General features: G+C 37.4%; 1 protein-coding gene across 1 annotated transcript; it reads left to right on the top strand.

Annotated features, from left to right (window-relative positions):
- Positions 1–1,765: 1,765 nt before the first annotated feature.
- Positions 1,766–22,831, top strand: LOC117394722 (AFG3-like protein 2). The gene is made up of 17 exons (XM_033993213.3): positions 1,766–1,997; positions 3,641–3,740; positions 3,993–4,070; positions 5,509–5,636; positions 6,395–6,547; positions 6,851–6,925; positions 7,898–8,022; positions 11,001–11,274; positions 12,330–12,467; positions 13,095–13,248; positions 14,022–14,129; positions 14,389–14,514; positions 15,855–15,965; positions 19,353–19,468; positions 19,570–19,770; positions 20,894–21,088; positions 22,330–22,831. The coding sequence occupies exons 1-17, from the start codon at positions 1,905–1,907 to the stop codon at positions 22,570–22,572; spliced, it is 2,418 nt and encodes an 805-aa protein (XP_033849104.3). The 5' UTR covers positions 1,766–1,904; the 3' UTR covers positions 22,573–22,831.
- Positions 22,832–23,672: the final 841 nt, after the last annotated feature.

Genomic DNA, 23,672 nt, shown 5'->3' on the forward strand with positions numbered 1-23,672 from the left:
TTGGGGGAAAATTCACTGTCTCTTACGTATAGATAAGTTGTTTGTTTCTATTTTTGTAACATAAAGGGTGTTTCTCAATTTTGATGTCATGCCAATGATTGAACAGTGCCCCTATGTGGAATTTGTTGGTGGTGCAGATATACACTTTCATTGAAACACAGTCCTGAGAGAGTAATCTATTTTAACAGTATAAAACTAGCAAAGACACCGCTGTTGCACCAATGAACACTTAAACCTTTGGTTTGAGTAGTTTTCTCGCTAGTTTTTTACAGTTAAAATGATTGTGACATCTCCGAAAAATTGCCTTTGCCGTCAAACTTATTTCAAAACATTACTGTGTTCTTTCCGACTAGTTTCACTAAACTTAAATTTCTGACTAGGAAAGTAACATAACATGTAAAGCCATTTAAATGTTATCCCAATATAGTACTATTTCACTTCACATCAACTTGTCATTATGTTACACAATGTCAGAATTGATACTAAGGGTATGATTCTAAAAGCATCTGTGGCAGTGTGGCACGGTGAAAGCCCTGTCGGTGCACGTGTGTATGTGTTGGTGTGGGGAATATTGGAAGGGCAGGGAGGGGGTTAACTGTCTCCCTGTCAAAACAAGTGGGAATGTGGCTGGAGCCGACAAGTGATAAATGATTAAATTATTAATTAGACTCCAGCCACGGGTGTATAAATAGGGTGATCACGGGTGTTAGTGAGATAGAATGGTTAAAGTAATTACCAGTTAAGTGAAAATGCTGCGCTGTATGTACTGTAGCACATTCAGGAGCAAGTGAATCGGGACTTTATGCTTTTTTGGGTGTGCAGATAATCAAGGGGTGAGGCTAAAATTCCCCTTTTACCTGTATTTCAAGAACTTTCACCTCCAACTTTACAATCACCTCTTTGGCAGCCAGTATCTGGGGTGTTGAAATACAGTATCCCATAATATGTCACCACAATTGGGACACGCTTTAACTGGCCCAGAAAGATCCTGGTCCACATTGTGTATGATTTATCATTCAATAAATGTATTCTTTTCATAAGAATATGGAATGAATAATACAATTCACTGCAGTTAAAATAGCAGATACAGCAAGAACAATTGAGGGTTCAGTTTGGTTGAGAATTACACAGCTTTGAATGTCAGCACTGAATTTTCAATTTCTGGCTGCCATGGTCTTCAGGGATCTCTTATTCCTAAAGAGAGGATTTACAAAAGCAACTCGTTATACAGTAGATCTGTTTCTAAATAATGGATTGGCAATTGACATTCTGATGTCCTTTTCTTCATGGTTATAACCTACTTAAATTCTATAATGTTTTTGTATAAATAAAGCCAGTGGTATGGTAATTGCCTACTGCAGTTCACAAATATAGTAACACAAATATGCAAACAATGTGCAGTATGTAATATGAAAACCTGACTGGAACTATGTGCAGTACAGTCTGTTTTGTTAAAATATCCCCTATCACTTTAAGCATACGTAGTGGAGCTGGTTTGGCTTTTTCCTATTTTTAATTGAAATATACAGCAACTGTATTTATTTATGGGCTCCATTCACTTCATCTTTATGTTATTAAAAACAACAAATAAAACAGCAGCTAGGTTCTCTAACAGTGTGATGGCATTTTTGTTATTAATTTATTTTTAAACGCCTAGTTAAAGAGTCACTTACCCTTCCTGTTATGATCAAATAATTTGCAGGCTCACGGTGGGCTGGACCTTCAATGAGCTCGATTTTAGAACGTCATAACGTCAGATAATCGTTGAAAGGACGTGCTGCGATGACGCAAAGTGACACTCAGAATGTGTAGAGACAGAGCTGCTTAACACGTAACAAATTAATTTTTAATGTGCGTATTTTTTTAAATAATTAAATTATATGTGAATACAATCAAATCCCAGGATGGCGCACCGTTACCTTCTACTGTCAAGGGGCTGTAGGAGTCTATTTAAGAGCTTGTTGTCTCCCAAAAACAGAGCAGGTTCCATAATGCTGGTAAGTTATACAAACTTTCTGTCCTGCCAGATTTACTGGAGCGTTTGTTTGTATTTATAAAAACTGTTTTTGGAACGTGATATTAAGTTACCCTTCTTTGCACCCTTCATTATTTTAACAAGCGTTTGATTTGAAGTAAAAGTTAAAATGCGACACAGGCTTTTGGCATTGTTTCTAGAGATAACAGAACATTTCACCACAAGTGTTTTGTAAACGATTTTGCATATTAATATTTTGTCAAATGTACAATTATTTTGGTTAATTGTTCTTGCTTTTAATCAATTCCCTTTTCTAAAATAATATTGCGACGAGAACATTTCACATTGCATTGATCTATGTAAGTTGCCAACTGGCCCCATAATTCCGGGACACTTAATTTAAGACAGGTCAGGGTTTTTAACTCGCCTCTATTTCTAAACTACAAATTAATCGAATTTACATTTTAAACAAGTCAGGTGAGTGTGAATTGCGTGAGCGGCTTCAGTAAATGTGTTTAATTGCGGTGGCAGTTCTATCGGGAGAGCATCATAACAACCTGCATTAAAATCGTTTACCATATCAAATTTCAAGCAATACAGTATCTGTCAACATAGTGCAATTCCATCGCTAGATAATTCTGCACTGTTCCGCACTCTTTCTCGTTCAACCCGCCGTGTGGTTAAGTTTCTGTTTATTTAATATGTCTTCCTGCTTTAGACAGTCCAGCCCCAATCAGGTACATGCAGCGAATCAGCAAGCTGTATAGGTTTGATTGATGGAAACTAGACTCGCAGGAAGTAGTTCCCACCCCCAGGCGATCTGTGCTTTTGATAATTAGTAAGTGAAACCCGTCAAATTATTTGGCTAATATTTAGCCTTTAAATGTTCAATAAAAGCAACCAATTTGCCGTTTAGAGAGGTGAGTTGACAAACCAGACCTTTCTCAGTGTCCCGGAATTATGAGGCCACTTGGCAAGCCTAGTCTATAGCTGTCGTTTGCAGTTGGCTTACTATGTCACAAGCTATTACTGTAAAATGTTCTAGCGTTACACAGACAAGCATCAATGAACCAGTCTCGGATAAATATACACCACACGACCAAAAGGACATATTGCATGAGGGTCCTTCCAGTGTCCCAAAAGTGCAACATTTAGATATTGTCAACCCCCTAATAGGAAACATTGTAACTTGTTCTTATTCTCCCCAAATTCAATTTGGGTCCGGTTTGCCCACTAGGGGAAGTTAGGGTGAAAAAAAAATAATTCAGTTTATTAAAAAAAATTAAACACTTGAAATGTGTGTTTTATTTAAAAAAAAATACCTCAACATTTCTATGACCCACCACAACATTATGTATTTATTTATTTAAATGTATATGTTGTTTTTATTTTAGATAGACCTCATTTAATTTGTTAACATAAAGCTGTGTTAAGCCAGCTACCGTTTGTGTTGTCCTATTTGACATTAAAGGACCCTTTTAGTGGCATTGATACCCTATCCTTAAACCTGTGTTTCAGGGGCTCCAAAAGGCTTAGGCAAGCAAACAGGGACTGTTAGTCATCTTTGTTATCTCCATATCATGAGGTACAATATATTGTTTGTGAAAAGACAATATATTATAAATAACAAATGTTACAGTTCTCCTATAATTGTATTTTTCCAAGCTGTCTGAACAAGCAAACAGTCAAGTGGCAGTGGACAGATGTACTTTGCTGGCTAATGTGGTTGGTACATATAGAAGGCTCTGCTCACGGCCCCCCAAAGGTATGCAAAACTTTTTTTTATTGGTCTATATGAGAATGCCTCAGTGAAGGAAGACTAATCAAAGAAAAAAAAAATCATTTCTCTAAAATTTACATTGAAAACATTGAGTTGTTTTTGCATGTCTTTCACACACACACACACACACACACACACATATATATATATATATATATATATATATATATATATATATATATATATACTGTATAATAATAATAATAAAAATAATAATATATATTTTTTTATATACAGGATTTGAGAAGTATTTTCCTAACAACAAAAATGGCAAAAAAGCCAATGAGTCAACAGGAGCCAATCTTGAAGCTAAAGGTGCAGTTTTATTTTGTTTTCTTCTAAATATTTTCACTAAAGCAACAGAAGTGTGAAATATTATTCTGATCCTTAAGCTGCACTGTACTGGAAAATAACCACGTCCACAAAATTTCAGTTGAGGACATAACTTTAACTAGTTGACATTTTTAATAATTATTTAATGTATTATTATTTAATAATAATAATAATAATAATAATAATAGTAATAATTAATAATACATTTATTTTGTATAACGCCTTTTATTACAGCTATTCAAAGCGCTTTACAGGTAAAATAAAAACAATTAACACATATTAAAACAACAACAAACTGCAAAAAAGCCAAGTATTTAGACCAGATTTAAAAGCCCCACTAGCCTCACAGTCCTTCAAATGTCCCGGCAAATCATTCCAGAGGTGAGGGGCCGCAGAACAAAAGGCCCGATCGCCCATCATGAGCAGCCGTGTCCTAGGCACAATTAGTTTGGCACTACTGGCAGATTGCAAATTGCGCTGGGGCACATAGTGACAAAGCGTATCCTTCAAGTAAGTTGGACCCAAGCCATATAAAGATTTGAAAGTAAGCAGCAAAATCCTGTAATCATTTCTGTATTTAACTGGTAACCAGTGAAGAGATGCTAAGATTGGGGATATGGTTGTGCTTTCTTGTTTTTGTTAGCACTCGTGCAGCACTATTTTGTACATATTGCAGGCTTTGAATTGATTTTTTCAGAAACTCCAGCATGCAAAGAATATCAGTAGTCCTATCTAGATGAGATGAAGGCATGTATTAGTTTCTCTGCATCAGGCAGTGATAAGGATGATCTCAGGCGAGCAGTGTTTCGCAGACGTAAAAAGGACACTTTGCAAGTATTCTTGATGTGAGCCTCAAAAGACAGTGTTGAATCAAACCTCACACCTAAGTTTGTCACTTCAGGGGTTGGACTGATCTCACGTCTGTCAGTTAACAACCTGAAATTATCAACTGTACTAACTTTATGAACCGTGGTTTTAAAAAAAAAAAAAAGTCAGTCCAGTTTTAAAGTTACAGTATATCAATGTGCACCAACACGCCAACTCTGTCCCAATTTATTGTTTAGGTAAATTCTTCATTCTTGATGAAGCCCAGCAGTTTACAAGATTCTATGTTCAGTGCTTATATTGCTCCTTGCTGCGATAAGCACATTCAGCAGGCATGTAGTGTATCAATTGACCTTATGTCTTTAGAACAACAATGATAAATACAAACAATGAAAGAAAGCCAAATTAGGTGCGAATACATTTAAAAATAAATCTTACAAAACATGTAACTGCCTAGAATTAAGGTTGTATGTAATGGAGGGAAGAAGGTTGAACTTTAAGGGGATAAACAAATAGAAAGGAATGTGATTCAGTTAGTCACATTAACTGTTATTGCTCATGAATGGAACCGTACCTACCCATGTGTCTCTTTTAGAGGCCAAGCCTGCAAATGACCAGCGCTCCTCTGGTAGCAGTGGGGGAGGTGGTGAAGCAGGAGGAGGCGGGGGAAGCAAGAGAGGAGGCAGGAAGGATGAATCTACATGGTGGGCCAGGTTCCAGAAAGTGAGTAAAGCAAATGGGATGTGTCCTGCACAATGTGAAACTGGTTTCTGGTGTTTCTGAAATTGAGGCCTGCTTTACAGTGGTTTCCAGTTTTCTTCAGAGGTAGCCATTCCAGGAACACCTGGGATAGTGACAGCAACACTGTTCAATGCAGCAACTGTGTTGAGGGACAAGCCAGTTGCACAGCTGCCCATAATCATCACCCATGTGGTCTTCTTAGATTTTTGTGCTTTCCATTGATTGTTGCTGAATAGCTGCCCACAACTCTCACACAGCTTATATTGGTCTAATAAGTTGCATGCCATGTCACACAGCTACATACACTGCAGCCTATGGAATTTTCCAGTTTGTCTTGCCTTTTTTTCAGTTTATTTTGTTAAGTGTAAAAGCAGACTTTAAATAACTGTTAGACTTTGTATTTAACCATTGGTACTAAACTGGCGGCTGTGGTGACTTTTCAAAAGGCTTGAGGCTTTCACCTGGGTCACTGGTTTTATAATATCCTTGATTTATATTCAGTTTAGTGGATCAGTGCTTGCACTTGTCTCTAAAATACACATTTGCTGTCAGCATCTCCATGGTGTTTCTCAGCCTTCTTTGCAAGTTTGAGGGTAAATGTCTGAATTATGTTAACTATTGACATTATTAATGGTACATTAAGTTCTACAATTTAATTTTAGAATATAGGTTGTGGGTCAAATTCTCAAAGCTATTTACTCAAATTAGCACGTGTTTAAACGTGTTGTTTTCTGTTCTAGGGAGACATTCCTTGGGATGACAAGGAATTTCGTTTGTACTTCATGGGCTGTGCAGCGTTTTGGGCTGCAGTCACATACTATTTCTTCTTCTGGAACTCAGGGAGAGAAGTTACATGGAAGGACTTTTTGAATAATTATCTCTCCAAGGGATTCGTAAGTAATTTCACCCTTATGTTCTTTGTATATATTGTTTTATTGCCATTCATTCTACCTCTTCAGTTGAAGCAGTCTTTCTTTCTATCATTTGTGGCCTGTATCTACCTACAGCCTGAACCATGCAAACATAGTTTTGATATAAAAAAACGAGTTATCAATGTCCCTGTTAGTCACTCACACTCCCAAACATAGAACAAGCTCCTGAGGAAACGTTTATTAGATTCTACTTTATATGTTTATCAAATTTGACTTACTTTTTTTTAAAGTGTGTGATTAAAATGCATGTTTTATTTCTCACAGGTAGACCGATTGGAAGTGGTAAACAAGCGATATGTAAGAGTGATTTTTACACCTGGAAAGTTGCCTGTCGATGGGGTACGTTTTGCAAATATTCAAAAAATATAAATGATAGGTTAACTTTTAAAAAAAAAAAAAATCTTTCATTATTTGCACAGGGGACTCTGTGGCAAGTCATGCTGACTTGATATACTGCTATATTGTTTACAGTATTAGGACACCTTGCTTTTCCCTTGCAGAAACATTAGGACCTAGAAATAACTTTACAGTCTGACCAGAGTTTGGGTTTGTTTTTTCTCTCTTTTAAAGAGCAGCTTCTCCCTAACCAATGTATTCTTCTTGTTTGGAATCGCTGTATTATTTTCATCACATCTTTTTGTATTTTTACAACTCGGAAGCTCATGTGGTATATCCGATTGTAACCATTATCCTGCCACACTCCCCAAGTGGATGTAAGAAGTGCATCAGTAGATAGAACAGATGTGGTAATTGTTACATATACTGGGATAACAGCTGCAGAAGGATGTTTAGAAATGATTTATCTTTTGAAGTAGTAGATATAGCTTTTTGCAAGCTAAATTATGCAAAACCGTAAACATGACAGACATCTCAATCAGAGGCTAATGTCAGTGCTCTGACCCTTTTCCTGCTGCTGTTTGAAAAGTGCGCTGTACTGCAAAGAAGCTCACTGATCTAGAGGTTGCTTTTGTTAGGAAGGGGTGTTATTTTTTCTCACACAATTTGTACATTGATAAAATGCATACAGTTTTGGTTTGATGCAAACCTCTTAAAACCCCTCCCTGGTCGGCTTATCATTGTGTAGTTGAACATTAATGTCTAGTTCCCATATTTTAATCAAGTACAATGTTATAGATCAGACCTTGATGCAGCACTCCATTCTCATTGGGGATGTTGAAGGTAGATACGATTTTGACTTTAAAGAGACACTAATAATTGAAGTGTTTTTAAAATGTTTTACTGACCAGCTGCTGATCAGAGTGTCTGTTCCATGCTTAACATTGGAGTGTATTGTTCTGTTCCTGTCTGTAGCAATATGTCTGGTTCAACATTGGCAGTGTGGACACTTTTGAACGGAATCTGGAAACTGCACAGCTGGAGCTGGGAATTGAGGGGGAGAATAAACTACCTGTAGTCTACGCTACTGAGAGCGATGGGTAAGACTTCCAGTTATGCCTACTCTAAATGCAATCTGTGAGGAAATACTATTATTAATTTGATTGGTTTGTGACAGGTAAGTGATAAGAACATAAGAAAGTTTACAAACGAGAGGAGGCCATTCAGCCCATCTTGCTCGTTTGATTGTTAGTAGCTTATTGATCCCAGAATCTCATCAAGCAGCTTCTTGAAGGATCCCAGGGTGTCAGCTTCAACAACATTACTGGGGAGTTGGTTCCAGACCCTCCCAATTCTCTGTGTAAAAAAGTGCCTCCTATTTTCTGTTCTGAATGCCCCTTTATCTAATCTCCATTTGTGACCCCTGGTCCTTGTTTCTTTTTTCAGGTCAAAAAAGTCCCCTGGGTTGACATTGTCTATACCTATTAGGATTTTGAATGTTTGAATCAGATCGCCTCATAGTCTTCTTTGTTCAAGACTGAATAGATTCAATTATTTTAGCCTGTCTGCATACGACATGCCCTTTTAAACCCGGGATAATTCTGGTTGCTCTTCTTTGCACTCTTTCTAGAGCAGCAATATCCTTTTTGTAATGAGGTGACCAGAACTGAACACAATATTCTAGGTGAGGTCTTACTAATGCATTGTAAAGTTTTAACATTACTTCCCTTGATTTAAATTCAACACTCCTCACAATATATCCGAGCATCTTGTTGGCCTTTTTTTTTTATAGCTTCCCCACATTGTCTAGAGGAAGACATTTCTGAGTCAACATAAACTCCTAGGTCTTTTTCATAGTTCCCTTCTTCAATTTCAGTATCTCCCATATGATATTTATAATGCACATTTTTATTGCCTGCATGCAATACTTTAGACTTTTCTCTATTAAATTTCATTTGCCATGTGTCTGCACAGTTCTGAATGCTGTCTAGATCATTTTGAATGACCTTTGCTGCTGCAACAGTGTTTGCCACTCCTCCTATTTTTGTGTCGTCTGTAAATTTAACGAGTTTGCTTACTATACCAGAATCCTAAATCATTAATGTAGATTCGGAATAGCAGAGGACCTAATAATGATCCCTGTGGTACATCACTGGTTACCTTGCTCCATCTTGAGGTTTCTCCTGTAATCAGTACTTTCTGTTTTCTACATGTTAACCACTCCCTAATCCATGTGCATGCATTTCCTTGAATCCCTACTGCGTTCAGTTTGAGAATTAATCTTTTATGCTGGACTTTGTCAAAAGCTTTCTGGAAATCTAAATAAACCATGGTGTATGCTTTGCAATTATCCATTTTCAATGTTGCATCCTCAAAAAAGTCAAGCAGGTTAGTTAGACACGATCTCCCTTTCCTAAAACCATGCTGACTGTCTCCCAGGATACTGTTACCATATAGGTAATTTTTCATTTTAGATCTTATTATAGTTTCCATAAGTTTACATATAATAGAAGTCAGGCTTATTGGTCTGACCGGCCAAACAATGAAGTAAAAGAATATAAAACATGTATTTAAAAAAGAAAGAAAAATCAAGTTGGAAATGTAAATGCTTTAGAATTGAAATCTTTGTACATAATCCTTTCCTCCTGACTGCTGGCAAAAATATGACATGGCCAGAAAAAGAAGAATGGCTTTCCAGTATTTCAGCTTTTGTTGTAGTCCTCTACATTTATTAAGTGTTCTGATCTGTCACTTGATGGTGCTGTTGTAAAATTGAAATCAAGGAAAATCAGTTGCCAAGTAACAAAGTACATTCTAGCTTTTGTATGTCTTCATATTCAACTCCTTCCTTATAAGGAAAGTTCCTTGTTAACTTGGACCAGTTTCAAATGTTACATTAGTGAAGGTTCCAGAGTTGCTGTTTCCACCCAAACAAAAACACTTAACATTTGTGAATTTCACTTTGTAAAGGAGGGTGCGTTTCCATGCTTATTAATGTTCATGTTGACAGTTGTAAGCTTGAACTATTTAGCTAGAAATGTGGTGTCCCAGTATATCTGAAATTAAGTGTATTGGAGTTTGTCTGACCTCCCCTACACTTTGGTTTCTTAAATCCATATAAGGTAGTACAGTCTTGCATAGTCATTGACAAGAAACATAAGCCTATTTGAAGAGTTAAGCATTCCCTCAAAGCAGTAAAATAACATAGGCCCATAAAGCTACACAGCATTTTTATTCGACTGTGCTTGAGGAAACCTGCAGTTTGCTCTCAATAAATGCAATTAGTTATCTTTGTTGTAAAGAGTTTTATTGGAATAGCTGAATTGTGAATTTTTATTCTATTTTTCCTTTATTTCTGGAAACTTAATTCCACCTTCAAGTCCCTCAGAATTTATAGTATCTTGCTGCTTTGTAAACCAATGCATCAAGATACGGTGTGTGAAAATCAATGTAAAATCAGTGTAGATTTACATCTTTAGCTATGGTGCTTTGAAGCAAATTCAATAATGTGCATAGCTTGTTTTCTCTTATGTGGTTCCCCTTATTTCATGGACCACCAACAATGTATTGTAGTTTTAAACACTTTAATCTTTCAGAACTAAGTACATTTACGTAAAGACTGCCCTAGTAAATAATTATGTCCAGTTTTTTTTATATTGAAAAAGAAGTACAAATTATTATTATTATTTGTTTATTTAGCAGATGCCTTTATCCAAGGCAACTTACAGAGACTAGGGTGTGTGAACTATGCATCAGCTGAAGAGTCACTTACAATTACATCTCACCTGAAAGACAGAGCACAAGGAGGTTAAGTGACTTGCTCAGGGTCACACAATGAGTCATTGGCTGAGGTGGGATTTGAACCGGAGACCTCTTGGTTACAAGCCTGTTTCTTTAACCACTGGACCACACAGCCTCCTTACATAAATTAGTATATTAGACTATTTTACTTTCCTGCTATTCTGAGTTTACAGGTCTGTAGGTTCACATTTAAGGTGTTATCTTTTCATTTTGTTGTGAGAGTACTGTACCGACAGCTCTTCTTGCGTTAATTCCCATGTTTCACTCTTTCCTTCAGCTCCTTCCTGTTAAGCATGTTGCCTACAGTGCTGATCATTGGCTTCCTCCTGTACACTCTGCGGAGGGGTCCCACTGGGGGCGGGCGGTCCGGCCGGGGGATGGGAGGTCTTTTCAGCGTGGGGGAGACGACAGCCAAAGTCTTGAGGGATGAGATTGACATCAAGTTCAAGGACGTGGCCGGGTGTGAAGAGGCAAAGCTGGAGATCATGGAGTTTGTTAATTTCCTCAAGAACCCGAAACAGTACCAAGACCTGGGGGCGAAAATCCCTAAAGTAAGCAGTTTTATCCATAATGTATCCTTGGTACAGTTCAATTCCTGGGTCTGTTACATAAACATTTGATATTAGGTGAGTGTTTGAATCATGAGTATGCAAAGATTGACATCACCTCTTGAACTGCTACATCTCTGCATTATGTAGGTTACACCATTTTTGCACTAGGAACTATACTGAAGAGCAATCATGACTCCCATTATTGTACAATAATGAGGAATTTTAATCCCATGGGCAACTAGTTAGCATTCTACAGAACTGAATTTAGCTGAAAGCTAGTTCGAGACTGGCGGGGCGGGGCAGGGCGGGGCGGGGGGGGTTTGGGATCATGATTTAAATTCTGTAACAGCAGAGAAATTAACAAACATGAAGGTGGTTGTTGAAGCTATTTACCCTTTACAGATGGTTTAGTGGCTGTAGGCAGGTTAATAAGAAATCTGTTTTTAATAATGTACTGTATATATGGTTAGTTGCTGTATCTCCTACTACATTTGATGTCTTCTCAAGTGACAATTCCTCGTACCAGCATATGCTTGTAAAAGAGGTACGTATCATGATACAAGATCAAAAGAACACCACACAGAATGTCACTGTAGTTGACCAAATGTTTATTGAATGAAAAATAAGTGTTTAATAGCTGGTATTAATACATACTATCTCTATTCAATTTTTGTCTTAATGAAATGGTCCAACATTAAATGATCATTTGATCTTATTATGCATCAAATGTAGCCCGTAACATGGATTGTGATCCATATTGTATCGCGACCTGCATATCGTGATATGTACACAGTTTAAACACCTAACTAGAGCTTGTTGGCTGTACAATACAGATGTGGGTCATTGGATCTCCATGTTCTCTCAGAAGGAATCACTTATAGAGTATAGATGTAACTTGCCTTTGCTGCTTGTATGCTTTTTTCCCTTTTGACAAAATGCCAGTTGTTTTTAATCCTAGCAGCATTTTAATATGCGATTGTCATAGACGTGGTTAAATTAGATGGCTCCAGGCTTTGGAACCCAGGATGTTAGACTTTAATAAATTGTCCTTTTAGGGTGCTATTCTGACTGGGCCTCCAGGCACTGGGAAGACCCTTTTGGCTAAAGCTACTGCAGGAGAGGCCAACGTCCCCTTCATCACAGTCAACGGCTCCGAGTTCCTGGAGATGTTTGTTGGAGTTGGTCCAGCTCGGGTAATTTGGTTAATAAAAATACATTCATTTAAAAATGTTAACAATGTTGCAATTGATTACTCTGCTTTGCTGTATTCATGTTTTGTAAAAGTAAAAAAAAAAAATAATAATAATAAATGTTTAGCGAATAAAATGCTAATCTTAGCTGTGGGTATAAAGGGCCCAGGGGATACTGATTTATGTAATGCAGTTAATATGCAATGGCTAGTCTTGCAAGATTTTATTCAAAAACTTTCCTGCTGACCTTATGGAAGCTTTCAAAGCTGTAATTAATTTCCCAGAATGTGGCTGCAATTTTAAAATGTTAACAGATGTACATATAAATCAAGATTGCTACTATTTTCCATCAAATTATGACCATATTTGATATTTAGACTGATAATAATTAGTTACAAGCTTATTTTTGGCTTTGAAAAACAGGAATGGATGATTAACGTCACCAATAAATGACATACAATGGAGGAAAAAGGGAAATTAAATAAATATGTACTATAGTAAAACTGCAGTGAAATAGAAAATAAGTCTCCCTTATTGTAACATATGCTTTCTGCACAGCCATTTCAAAACTCTGTGTGTGTTTATTATTACTGGTTCATTGTTGACAGAAAATCCTGTTCACTGTTCCAGGTGCGAGATTTATTTGTAATGGCCCGTAAGAATGCCCCCTGCATCCTCTTCATTGATGAAATTGATGCCGTGGGAAGGAAAAGAGGCAGAGGGAACTTCGGGGGACAGAGCGAACAGGAAAACACCCTGAACCAGCTGCTGGTGGAAATGGATGGTGAGAAATGGTCCAAGTGTGGAGAGTTTCAACCAGAATACTTTTACTGTAGAATTTTGCTGTTGCAAGCATTGCATAATTGGGGTCCTGCGTTTAATATGCGAATAACAGGTTTAAGACTGACTTAACACTTGCCAAGCGTCGGCATTTAAAAAAAATTAAAAAATTAAAAAAAAATAAAAAGGTGTTTGCTTCTACTAGTAGCTAATATGTTAGGCTTTTTTGTGTACTCAAATATGTAAAATGCTATTCGAATAGTTTTATTTTTTTATTTTCGTGTATTTGACTACACTGACCCATCCCTAGTCTAAACAGCTCAGACTCCAGACTCCACAGATTGAAACTGGAATAAAAACTCAGTATGGGATTCCTGCATGTTGAATTAAGATTTGGTGCACTTTGAAACGATTCGTGTCAAATTGATTTTGAATAAAAGCTTCAATTTGGGATTTTTGCTTTTTGTACTGCGTTAATTCTTTAATAAATAGGATAAAGCAAAGGCAGAAAACTACATACAGGAAGTGAACAGGTACATGTAATTCTACTTTTATTTACAATCTCATCTCATTAACTTACTCTAACAGTTTATCATTCATTTTGATTGTCCTTTCTCTATAACAAACCCCTCGATATAACGAACAAAAGGCTTGGACCCCGACAGGGTTGTTATAGCGAGGGTGTCCTGTATATTAAAAATTCGGACAAAACAGAGGATGCAATGCTAGAGTTATGATGACCTCTGACTATTTTAAACTGCAATTTTCTTCTGACAGGATTTAACACCGTAACAAACGTAGTGGTCCTGGCTGGCACCAACAGACCTGACATTCTAGACCCTGCCCTAATGAGGCCTGGCCGATTTGACAGACAGATCTACATCGGTAAGTGCTGCTTTTTTTCTTTTAGTGTTTTTTTTTTTTTTTTAATATATATATAATTAAAACTGAATTCATATTACATTTTTTTTTGTTTGTTTTTTTTTAAGCTGAATTGAAATTGTGTATTTTATTACGCTTTTTTTTAAACTGAATTGATATTGTTTCTTTTACACTTTTTTTTTTTTTTTAACTGAATTTATATTGTGTTTCTTTATTACACTTTATTTTATTTTTTTTATTGTGTTTCTTTCCCCAACAAAAGGGCACCCTGATATAAAAGGGAGAGCCTCTATTTTCAAAGTCCATCTACGGCCACTAAAACTGGAGGTCGGTCTTGACAAGGAGAGTTTAGCGAGGAAAATGGCTGCATTAACCCCAGGATTTTCAGGTCAGTTTGAGAAGTACAGACACACCCACGAGCACCTTAATTAAATTGTGCAATGTATTTGTTAGGCTGTCTAGCAGATTAGTAGGAATGAACTTCATTAAGAATTGATTGACAGTAAAAGCCTTGAGCTCCTTAACCCTTTTGCTGCGGTGAACATTCTACCTGTTTGAGGTTTGACTGACATAACTTGACTTTCGGCTTGTGTATCGGGACAAATCTCCACCAAAAGTGTACCATATTATCTTTCAAACAGCTGAGAGTCTGAAGATTATTAACGTTTTCACTGATGAAATATACCCTACGATTACCTAGTTTGAATGTAAAAAAATACATTTTAAAATGTGCTCAAATTAATTTCTCTTTAGAAATGTCCCCATAAGTGTAATTTAATGATCTCCTACCTAAAAACTGTAAAAGTATCAGTGGTAGCCACAACTCTCAGGAACTAGGATAATAGTCTGGTTTTCATTTTACACCAAGTTACAAGCAAAGTGATGGACAACTCTTCTGGTTTGTGGTGTATGAGGCTGGGACGTGTCACTGTTTTACCCTATTTCAGATGCGCTTCAAATAATATAAAAATCACTTCGAGCAAGCCATCTCACAAGGGCAATGATACCACAAAATGCTATTCATTTTCTAGAAATGACAAAAAATAAGGGTTTTAATAATCATGACATCCCATAAATGCAGTGGCAACCCAAATACCGTATTACTTTGAATTACCTCCGCCGCTGAATAAGCACCGCCCTTAGATATCAGATTTGTAATAGACGTCAGCCTTGAATAAATGGCGCACTCCATAATGAAACATGTACATTTTTTTCCCTACCCAGCTCAAATAAATGCAGCACTTAATAAAGAAACACATACAAAACACAGTATGGCAAAACATTACAAATAGAAACAAAATGAATTGAATAAACTTGAATAAAATGTATTTAAAAGAATACAATTACACACTGGAGCATACCGGTATTTTACTGTAAAGTTTATGGAACCCAAACAAAAAAGAATACAGTAGGTACACACACTCTGTACTGATACAGCAGCACAGCATGCACCTGTCTGTACTGTATTTCTATACTTGCATACAGCGAATGTCGTTCATGGTGATTTTCATGTTACTGACTGATAGCTAATTTTGTATTTAGAACCTTGTGTGGGGATGGATGTTGTGACATGCTTGTTAGTTTCAACTCGGAAATAACATTTTCAGCATTACATAACACTTAATATATTGAACATTGTATTTAACTTGCTTTCTATGTAATTTTTGGCTATAATGTTAGCAATGAATTCAGTGTCTTATGTAACTCGTGTGGCTACTTGATTTGCAGGTGCAGACATTGCTAACTTGTGTAATGAAGCTGCGTTAATTGCTGCAAGACATCTCTCTGATGCCATCAACCAAAAGCACTTTGAGCAGGCTATTGAACGAGTAATAGGAGGTAAGCATAGTATTAGAAAAAACAGTCACGGGTTAGGATCGGGCCAGGCAGTTGTGCTATTATCCTATGATTTATGATTGCACTAAAAAAAAAGCAGTATTTTCTTTTCAAATTGCTCTAGAATTTCAACTTGTATAGTTTGAAGGTGTGTGTTAAAAGTAAAATGCACTTTTCTACTGTTTTTTAGGGGCCGTAAAAAACAATCAGCTTTTTCTGAAAGCATGCACTGGGAGGAGGGGGGGTGTTTTTGGGCAGTGCATGTGGTGTGTGTGTGTGTTTTGTTTTGTTTTTTTAATCAAAAGAATGATGACACTTTTTATAGAGTTTGAAATACACTAAAAAACCTTTCTTGGGCCTATCACGTTCATTTCTGATGTTAGTATATCAATAAACACAATACTGTACGTCATGGGGGATAATTTGAATGGCAAATGGTATACAGTACTGCTTATAATTAAATGGAAATACTCTTCTTTTATAGAGTTTGAAATACACTAAAAAACCTTTCTTGGGCCTATCACGTTCATTTCTGATGTTAGTATATCAATAAACACAATACTGTACGTCATGGGGGATAATTTGAATGGCAAATGGTATACAGTACTGCTTATAATTAAATGGAAATACTCTTCATAGCAGAAAGGTGTTTTTATTTGTCAGACTGTATTCCTCCAGTATGCAAATAGTCACAATTCATTGAAATAAATACAATATTAATGTCTAAAACCTGTTTGAGAAACTGTACAAATAGCCATGAACCTCTCAAAGTATAGAACCTCATACAGTAACGCATCATACAAAAAAAAAAAACTCGTCCAATACTACTCTGTTTTATTACTAACTCAGATTAGAAAACCCAGCATTTGTTTGTAGTTGCCAAAATATAACCTCTTCTAACTTGGCTTACAAAAATACAATCTTGTTTTGACACAAATACAGTATTTTCAATAATAGAATTCACACATACTGTCCGTGTTGGGACTAGTCAATAAAATATAATTGACCTAAAAATGACTTGAGCTGCCTCTCTGTGGGTAGAATCCTATGAAAAAGTGGCATAAAGTCACCCAACATCAATGTGAAAGACTGGTGGAGAGCATGCCAAGATGCATGAAAGCTGTGCTTGAAAATCAGGGTTATTCCACCAAATATTGATTTCTGAACTCTTCCTAAGTTAAAACATTAGTATTGTGTTGTTTAAAAATGAATATGAACTTATTTTCTTTGCATTATTGGAGGTCTGACAACACTGCATCTTTTTTGTTATTTTGACCAGTTGTCATTTTCTGCAAATAAATGCTCTAAATGACAATATTTTTATTTGGAATTTGGGAGAAATGTTGTCAGTAGTTTATAGAATAAAACAAAAATGTTCATTTTACCCAAACACATACCTATAAATAGTAAAACCAGAGAAACTGATAATTTTGCAGTGGTCTCTTAATTTTTTCCAGAGCTCTCTCTCTCGCTCTCTCTCTCTCTCTCTCGCTCTCTCTCTCGCTCTCTCTCTCTCTCTCTCTCTCTCTCTCTCTCTCTCTCTCTCTCTCTCTCTCTCTCTCTCTCTCTATAACACTGTGTAACAAATTTTTTTTTTTTTTTTGGTTCCTGGGTAGTAAGTGTTATTTCCTAATTGCTTATGCCTCAAAAGTATAGAAAATGGCTATTATTCCCCACAAACTTTGCTTTTGTGACCAGGACAGTGATATTTTGAAATTTACCTATTTTCCAGAACATTCCAGATAGATTCAGGGCTGAGTAAACTTGGAGTAACTTCTAGAACTTTCCAGTAATATAAATAGTAGTATAAATACAGGGGCCTTAAGCCCACCAGTTCAGTTTAGTTCCAGCTGCCTAAGTGGATACAATCTGCATTTTTCTGAGATGGCATCAAGGTCATAGGAGACTTCAAAATGGTGGCATTCCTGATGGGTCTCCAAGGCGGTTTTACCAAGTTTCCCTGCTATCTTTGCCTTTGGGACAGCAGGGACACCAAGGCGCACTACCACAGGCGGGACTGGCCACAGCGGACCGAGTTCTCTGTGGGGAGGAACAACGTCAAGTGGGAGCCACTGGTGGACCCCCGGAAGGTGCTGATGCCACCACTGCACATCAAATTGGGCCTTATGAAACAATTTGTCAGAGCTCTAGATAAGGAGTCGGCAGCCTTCAAGTACCTTCAAGACTTCTTCCCTAAGCTGTCTGAGGCAAAGGTCAAAGCCGGTGTCTTCGTCGGACCACAGATAAAGAAGATCCTGGAGTGCAATGAATTCCCCAAGAAGCTCACTAGTAAGGAGAAAGCGGCTTGGAACAGCTTTGTCGCAGTGGTTCGGGGCTTCCTGGGCAGTCACAAGGCTGAAAACTATATGGAGCTGGTTGAGACTCTGGTGAAGAACTATGGCACAATGGGCTGTAGGATGTCCCTCAAAGTCCATATCCTTGATGCTCATCTTGATAAATTCAAGGAGAACATGGGAGCGTACTCGGAGGAGCAAAGCGAGAGCTTCCACTAGGATATACCAGACTTTGAACGCCGCTACCAAGGACAGTATAACGAGAACATGATGGGAGACTATATTTGGGGGCTGATTCGTGAAAGTGATTTACAGTATAATCGTAAATCTCGAAAAACTACTCACTTCTAAATCTTTTGTAGTCGTTTTTGTATTACTTTAGTATAAATACATGTTAATTTGGATTCATATGTTGTTTTTTCTGACTTTATGTGAACGAAAAGACACAAATTCGCCTGTTTTCTCATTGGAAATAGGTAAATTTCAAAATATCGCTGTCCTGGTCACAAAAGCAAAGTTTGTGGGGAATAATAGCCATTTTCTATACTTTTAAGGCATAAGCAATTAGGAAATAACGCTTACTACCCTTGAACAAAAATTGTGTTACATAGTGTAATCAGTATTACCTGAATGCCTATGTGTTTGTACACAGTAATAGGATGCAGTAAACCAGTCAAAACTGTCCATTTTCACTTTCACTATGATGAGTAAATTACATGTTTTGAAAATCTATAGCTAACTTTGGATGTCATCATGTCAGTGGTTATAAAGAACACATACTCTGTCTGTATTTGATGATCATTATGATTTTTGAAGGTCAGAGTGTGTCTCTGATTACTTTCTCTAATTTTCTAATCGTACAAATACGATTATCTAAAGTTTATAACAAGCAGAATCTGTCTATGATTGGGATACTTGTCTCCCTCACTAGAATAAATACCTTGACTTATAGCACAGTTCTAGAGTAAAGTGGCAGGGGATGATGCATTTGTCTAAACCAAAGTTTAATTCTAGAAGCCTCACTGCCATTTAATGTTGAACATTTTATGTGTGTGTGTGTGTGTGTGTGTGTGTGTGTGTTTTTTTTTAAATCCAGGTCTGGAAAAAAAGACTCAGGTCCTTCAGCCGACGGAGAAGAAAACGGTGGCCTACCACGAGGCCGGGCATGCGGTAGCAGGCTGGTTCTTGGAGCACGCTGATCCCTTATTAAAGGCGAGGGTTTACAAAGATTGGTGGATGTTCTACTCTCACCAGTAGATGGTGGAGTCACATGATAGAGTTAAATGATCTTTTTATTTGATTTCTGCTTGTAGGTTTCCATAATCCCTCGTGGGAAGGGGCTGGGCTATGCCCAGTATCTGCCAAAAGAACAGTACCTGTACACCAAAGAGCAGCTGCTTGACAGGATGTGCATGACTCTGGGAGGAAGGGTGTCGGAAGAGATCTTTTTTGGTCAAATTACTACCGGAGCCCAGGATGATTTGAAGAAGGTCACGCAGAGTGCATATGCTCAGGTCTGTATATTTTGGATTTATATGGTGTCTTATTTCTATTTTGCATCACAGCCCTCATTATGCATTCAGTGGTGTTTCTCACATGAAAAATGTAAAATAAATACATAAAAACAAGCATGGCGTGCTCCTTTCATATATTTACATGTATTCAGCAGTGTTGCATGCCTTTTTTAAAAAAAAATTTATAACCTTTGGCGGTCCATTTATTCAGCACGTCTCAGGCGCGTCCGGTCCAATTTATTTTCACACGCGCTGTTTATTTTAGACACTCTGTTTAAAAGTATTTTTTCACAGTAAAACAGGTTTAAAAGGCACTGCATATCAACAGGACACTTGTTCGCTAAATTTTTTACATACCTTGTAATAGTAGTACATACCGATAAATCCTCTCCTGATCACTCGTTTTATCACCAAACTCTTCAATAATGCGATCCAAGTCAGTATTTTATTTGTTTATGTCTGTGTTATCTATGTGGTGTCGGGACTATCTGTATTCATGAGATACGCCCTTTTTTTCAGCTTCTCTCGGCTCCTATCGGTCTCACTCAGCCATTGAATGGTTTTCTTGGCTTTTTCCAGAGAAAAAACGACTATAGACCTGTTTTTTATGTCTTTTTGATGATGTTGGACAGGGTCCGACATTGGACCGGAAAGGGAAAATTGCAATGTCGGACCAGGTCCGACATAGGACCGCAAAGGGCTAATATAAATTTAGAGTGACCATTTATTGACCAATTATTTAGAATGACACAAGCCTAAAGCCAGAATCGCTTTTACACCGAGCAATCCAGAGAAGTGGGAGGACTACGGATCCCGGAAGACAGATCAGCCCTGCTTCTTGTCCTCTGAGTATGCTCGGTCTGGCCAGTAGGGTTCGCTGTTGCGCGATGAGGAGAATAAGTCCCTGTCGGTTTCCCATCCCCCACCCCGGGAGTGTCGGAACCAATGTGACACCCCCTCGGGGTCCCCAGCAAAGTTCAGCCTATTTGCACAGCCTGGACGTGAGCTAGCGCTGTTGAAGCTGTGTTACTCATCCTGCGCTACCCACGGCAGAGCTTTAACTGGACGAGCCACTCGGGGACCCCCGTTTGATGTCTGCTTTTGACCTCTTTCTGTTGTGTAGATTGTGCAGTTTGGGATGAATGAAAAGGTGGGTCAGGTGTCCTTTGATCTTCCTCGACAAGGAGAAATGGTATTGGAGAAACCCTACAGCGAGGCCACTGCCAGACTGATTGACGATGAAGTGCGCATCCTTATAAACACTGCCTATAAGCGCACGCAGAAGCTCTTGACAGAGAAAAAAGCTGAAGTTGAAAAGGTAAGAAGCTGAAAAAGTTAAACACTATAAGGATAGAATTGGCAGGGCTTCCCTTATAGAAGTTTATCACTGTGTTTTTGAAGTTTCCCTGTTTTTTCCCATGGTTATACTATGCATTTACCATAGTTCATAGTGGTTTGCCATGTTTTTCAATATGCTTTACCATGTCTCTCTGGTATTTTACAATGCGTTAACTATACTTTTACACTATGCTTTTACTATGGTACATTTCTATAAGAGTAGTTCTTTATTTCACGATCCAGTAATTCACAGTCAAGTCGTATTGGAAGCAGCTAAGTTTGTTGGTTTAGTGTTTAAGGAACCATGGGGGGGGGACAAAAAAAAAAAAAAAAACATTCTAGTGTAGCTGCTGTTCATTTCATGGTAGTCAGAGTTGGAATCCATCAGTGATAGGCACAGTTGTTCCTGTTTTCACATAATCTAAAGCTTTGTTTAGGCGCATGTGGTCTTGGAGATATTCTTACCCACACATGCACATACTGTACATGCTTAATGTGTGTGTGTGTGTGTGTGTGTGCGTGTGTGTGTGTGTGCATATACACACACTTCTACTGTGGCTATCATAACAGTAACCCTAGTGGACTCAGATGGGCAAATGTCGTCTTACACCTAAATAGACTGTGGGAAGGGGGAGATTCTCAAATCAATGTTCCTACCTCTTAGAATCACAAGCAGTATTATCTCTGCCCCCCCCCCCCTTTTCTTCTGTTGAATATCTTGTGGTTCTTTGCTTGAATTTTATTCTTTGATGTGCAATATATTTCAAAGACAATGTAGAAAGTAAAATTGATGAAAAACACCTGTACTGTTACTGAGTTTCCCGCTGATGGTCTAGCAGCAAAGTAATACAAAAAATATCTTTAGACAAGAAAAGTAAGACCATGATCATGGTTCCAGTGATAGTAAAGCACCCACCCTGGTTGGTTTTCATTCAGAAAGTGCTATTCTTGGCAGGTTTGGATGAGGGAGGTACAAGTTTTAAACTGATACAATGTTGCATACATTTGATGGGATACCAGGTTTATCTTAGTCCTGGGAGATTTTTTCTGTAATACGGTACTAATTATACACCTTTTCTGATAATTCAAGATATTCAGTCATTTTCAAATGATTTTTAAATTAAGTAAGCTTAGATGAAAACATTTATTCATCCTAGCACGATAATTTATTGTATTACTTGCTGTAATCTGCAACTAAATGTTTCTGTTATTTTAATTCAGGTTGCACTAAGACTTTTGGAAAAAGAGGTGATTGATAAGAACGATATGGTTGAATTATTAGGAGGCAGGCCCTTCTCTGAGAAATCAACTTACGAAGAATTTGTGGAAGGTACGGGCGGCCTTGATGAGGATACAACACTTCCAGAGGGCCTTAAAGACTGGAACAAAGACCGTGAAAAAGAAAAGGAAGAGAGTACAGATGAGCAGATTGCAAGACACATCACCGGGGGAATGCCATTCTGAATGGCAGTCATTGTACAGCATCTCTTACTCTCGCTGCAGTGCTTTTAAAACCTGCTTTTAATGCAGCCTTGGGTTCAAATAACCCACAAGCCAAACAAACATTCATGCATGCAGTTGGCTGTCCGCTTTGTACAACTGCTCATGCCAGCAGTTCTTATTAGAGATCACAGCTGCTAAGAACCTTACCATGTTTGTTTTTATAACAAAATGAGTGTGTTGTGGAAATATATTTTTTTAATAAAAAAATTAATAAGCTATAGCATACATTTGCAGTGTATTAATGGACTGATTCTGCAGCAGTCTTTAAATAGACATGTAAGATATTACAATGTTGAATGTATTTATGTTCATTGTGTAAATACTGTTTCTTTGAAACATTTAAATACTTGTCACTAAATAATGGAGGCAAAATCCTTTTTTGGCTGCGTTACTAATGAAATATATAATCCTAGACGGGTGTTCTTGGCTAACAGACCAAAGTGTGCATTACGCAGTGCACAGTTTTTCTTTTTGTCTTATTTTTTTGTAATTAGGAGGACTTTTTTTGGTTAAAGTATGTTTGAAACATTAAAACAAGTAAATAAACTACACCTCGAGTTTAAGCCAGGGTAAGTCAATTCAAGCCACCAGATAGTCTGGCTGGGATTTTTTTATTTAATACTAAAAAATGGAGCTAATGTGAAATGATAAACTAAACAGTAAATCCCATACATTTTAATTATTCCCTAACACCCTTCAGCACTGCAATAGTAAAAGAAAAACCTTATTCTTAATAGCAAATTTATAATCTCTACATTCATGCAATTGTGTAGTAATCCCAATAAAATTCAAATACTTGTAACCATAACAGGGCAGCAGTGTGGAGTAGTGGTTAGGGCTCTGGACTCTTGACCGGAGGGTCGTGGGTTCAATCCCCGGTGGGGACACTGCTGCTGTACCCTTGAGCAAGGTACTTTACCTAGATTGCTCCAGTAAAAACCCAACTGTATAAATGGGTAATTGTATGTAAAAATAATGTGATATCTTGTAACCATTGTAAGTCGCCCTGGATAAGGGCGTCTGCTAAGAAATTAATAATAATAATAATAATAATAATAATA

This window comes from Acipenser ruthenus, chromosome 3 (assembly GCF_902713425.1).
Source record: "Acipenser ruthenus chromosome 3, fAciRut3.2 maternal haplotype, whole genome shotgun sequence".
Taxonomy (NCBI): Eukaryota; Metazoa; Chordata; class Actinopteri; order Acipenseriformes; family Acipenseridae; genus Acipenser; species Acipenser ruthenus.

Excerpts from the sequence above, each read along its gene's own strand:
- LOC117394722 (XM_033993213.3), top strand. The coding sequence starts at position 1,905 with ATGGCGCACCGTTACCTTCTACTGTCAAGGGGCTGTAGGAGTCTATTT. Across the intron at positions 14,130-14,388 it reads TGACAGACAGATCTACATCG|GGCACCCTGATATAAAAGGG; the intron begins GTAAGTGCTGCT and ends CCCCAACAAAAG. Across the intron at positions 19,771-20,893 it reads CGCAGAGTGCATATGCTCAG|ATTGTGCAGTTTGGGATGAA; the intron begins GTCTGTATATTT and ends TCTGTTGTGTAG.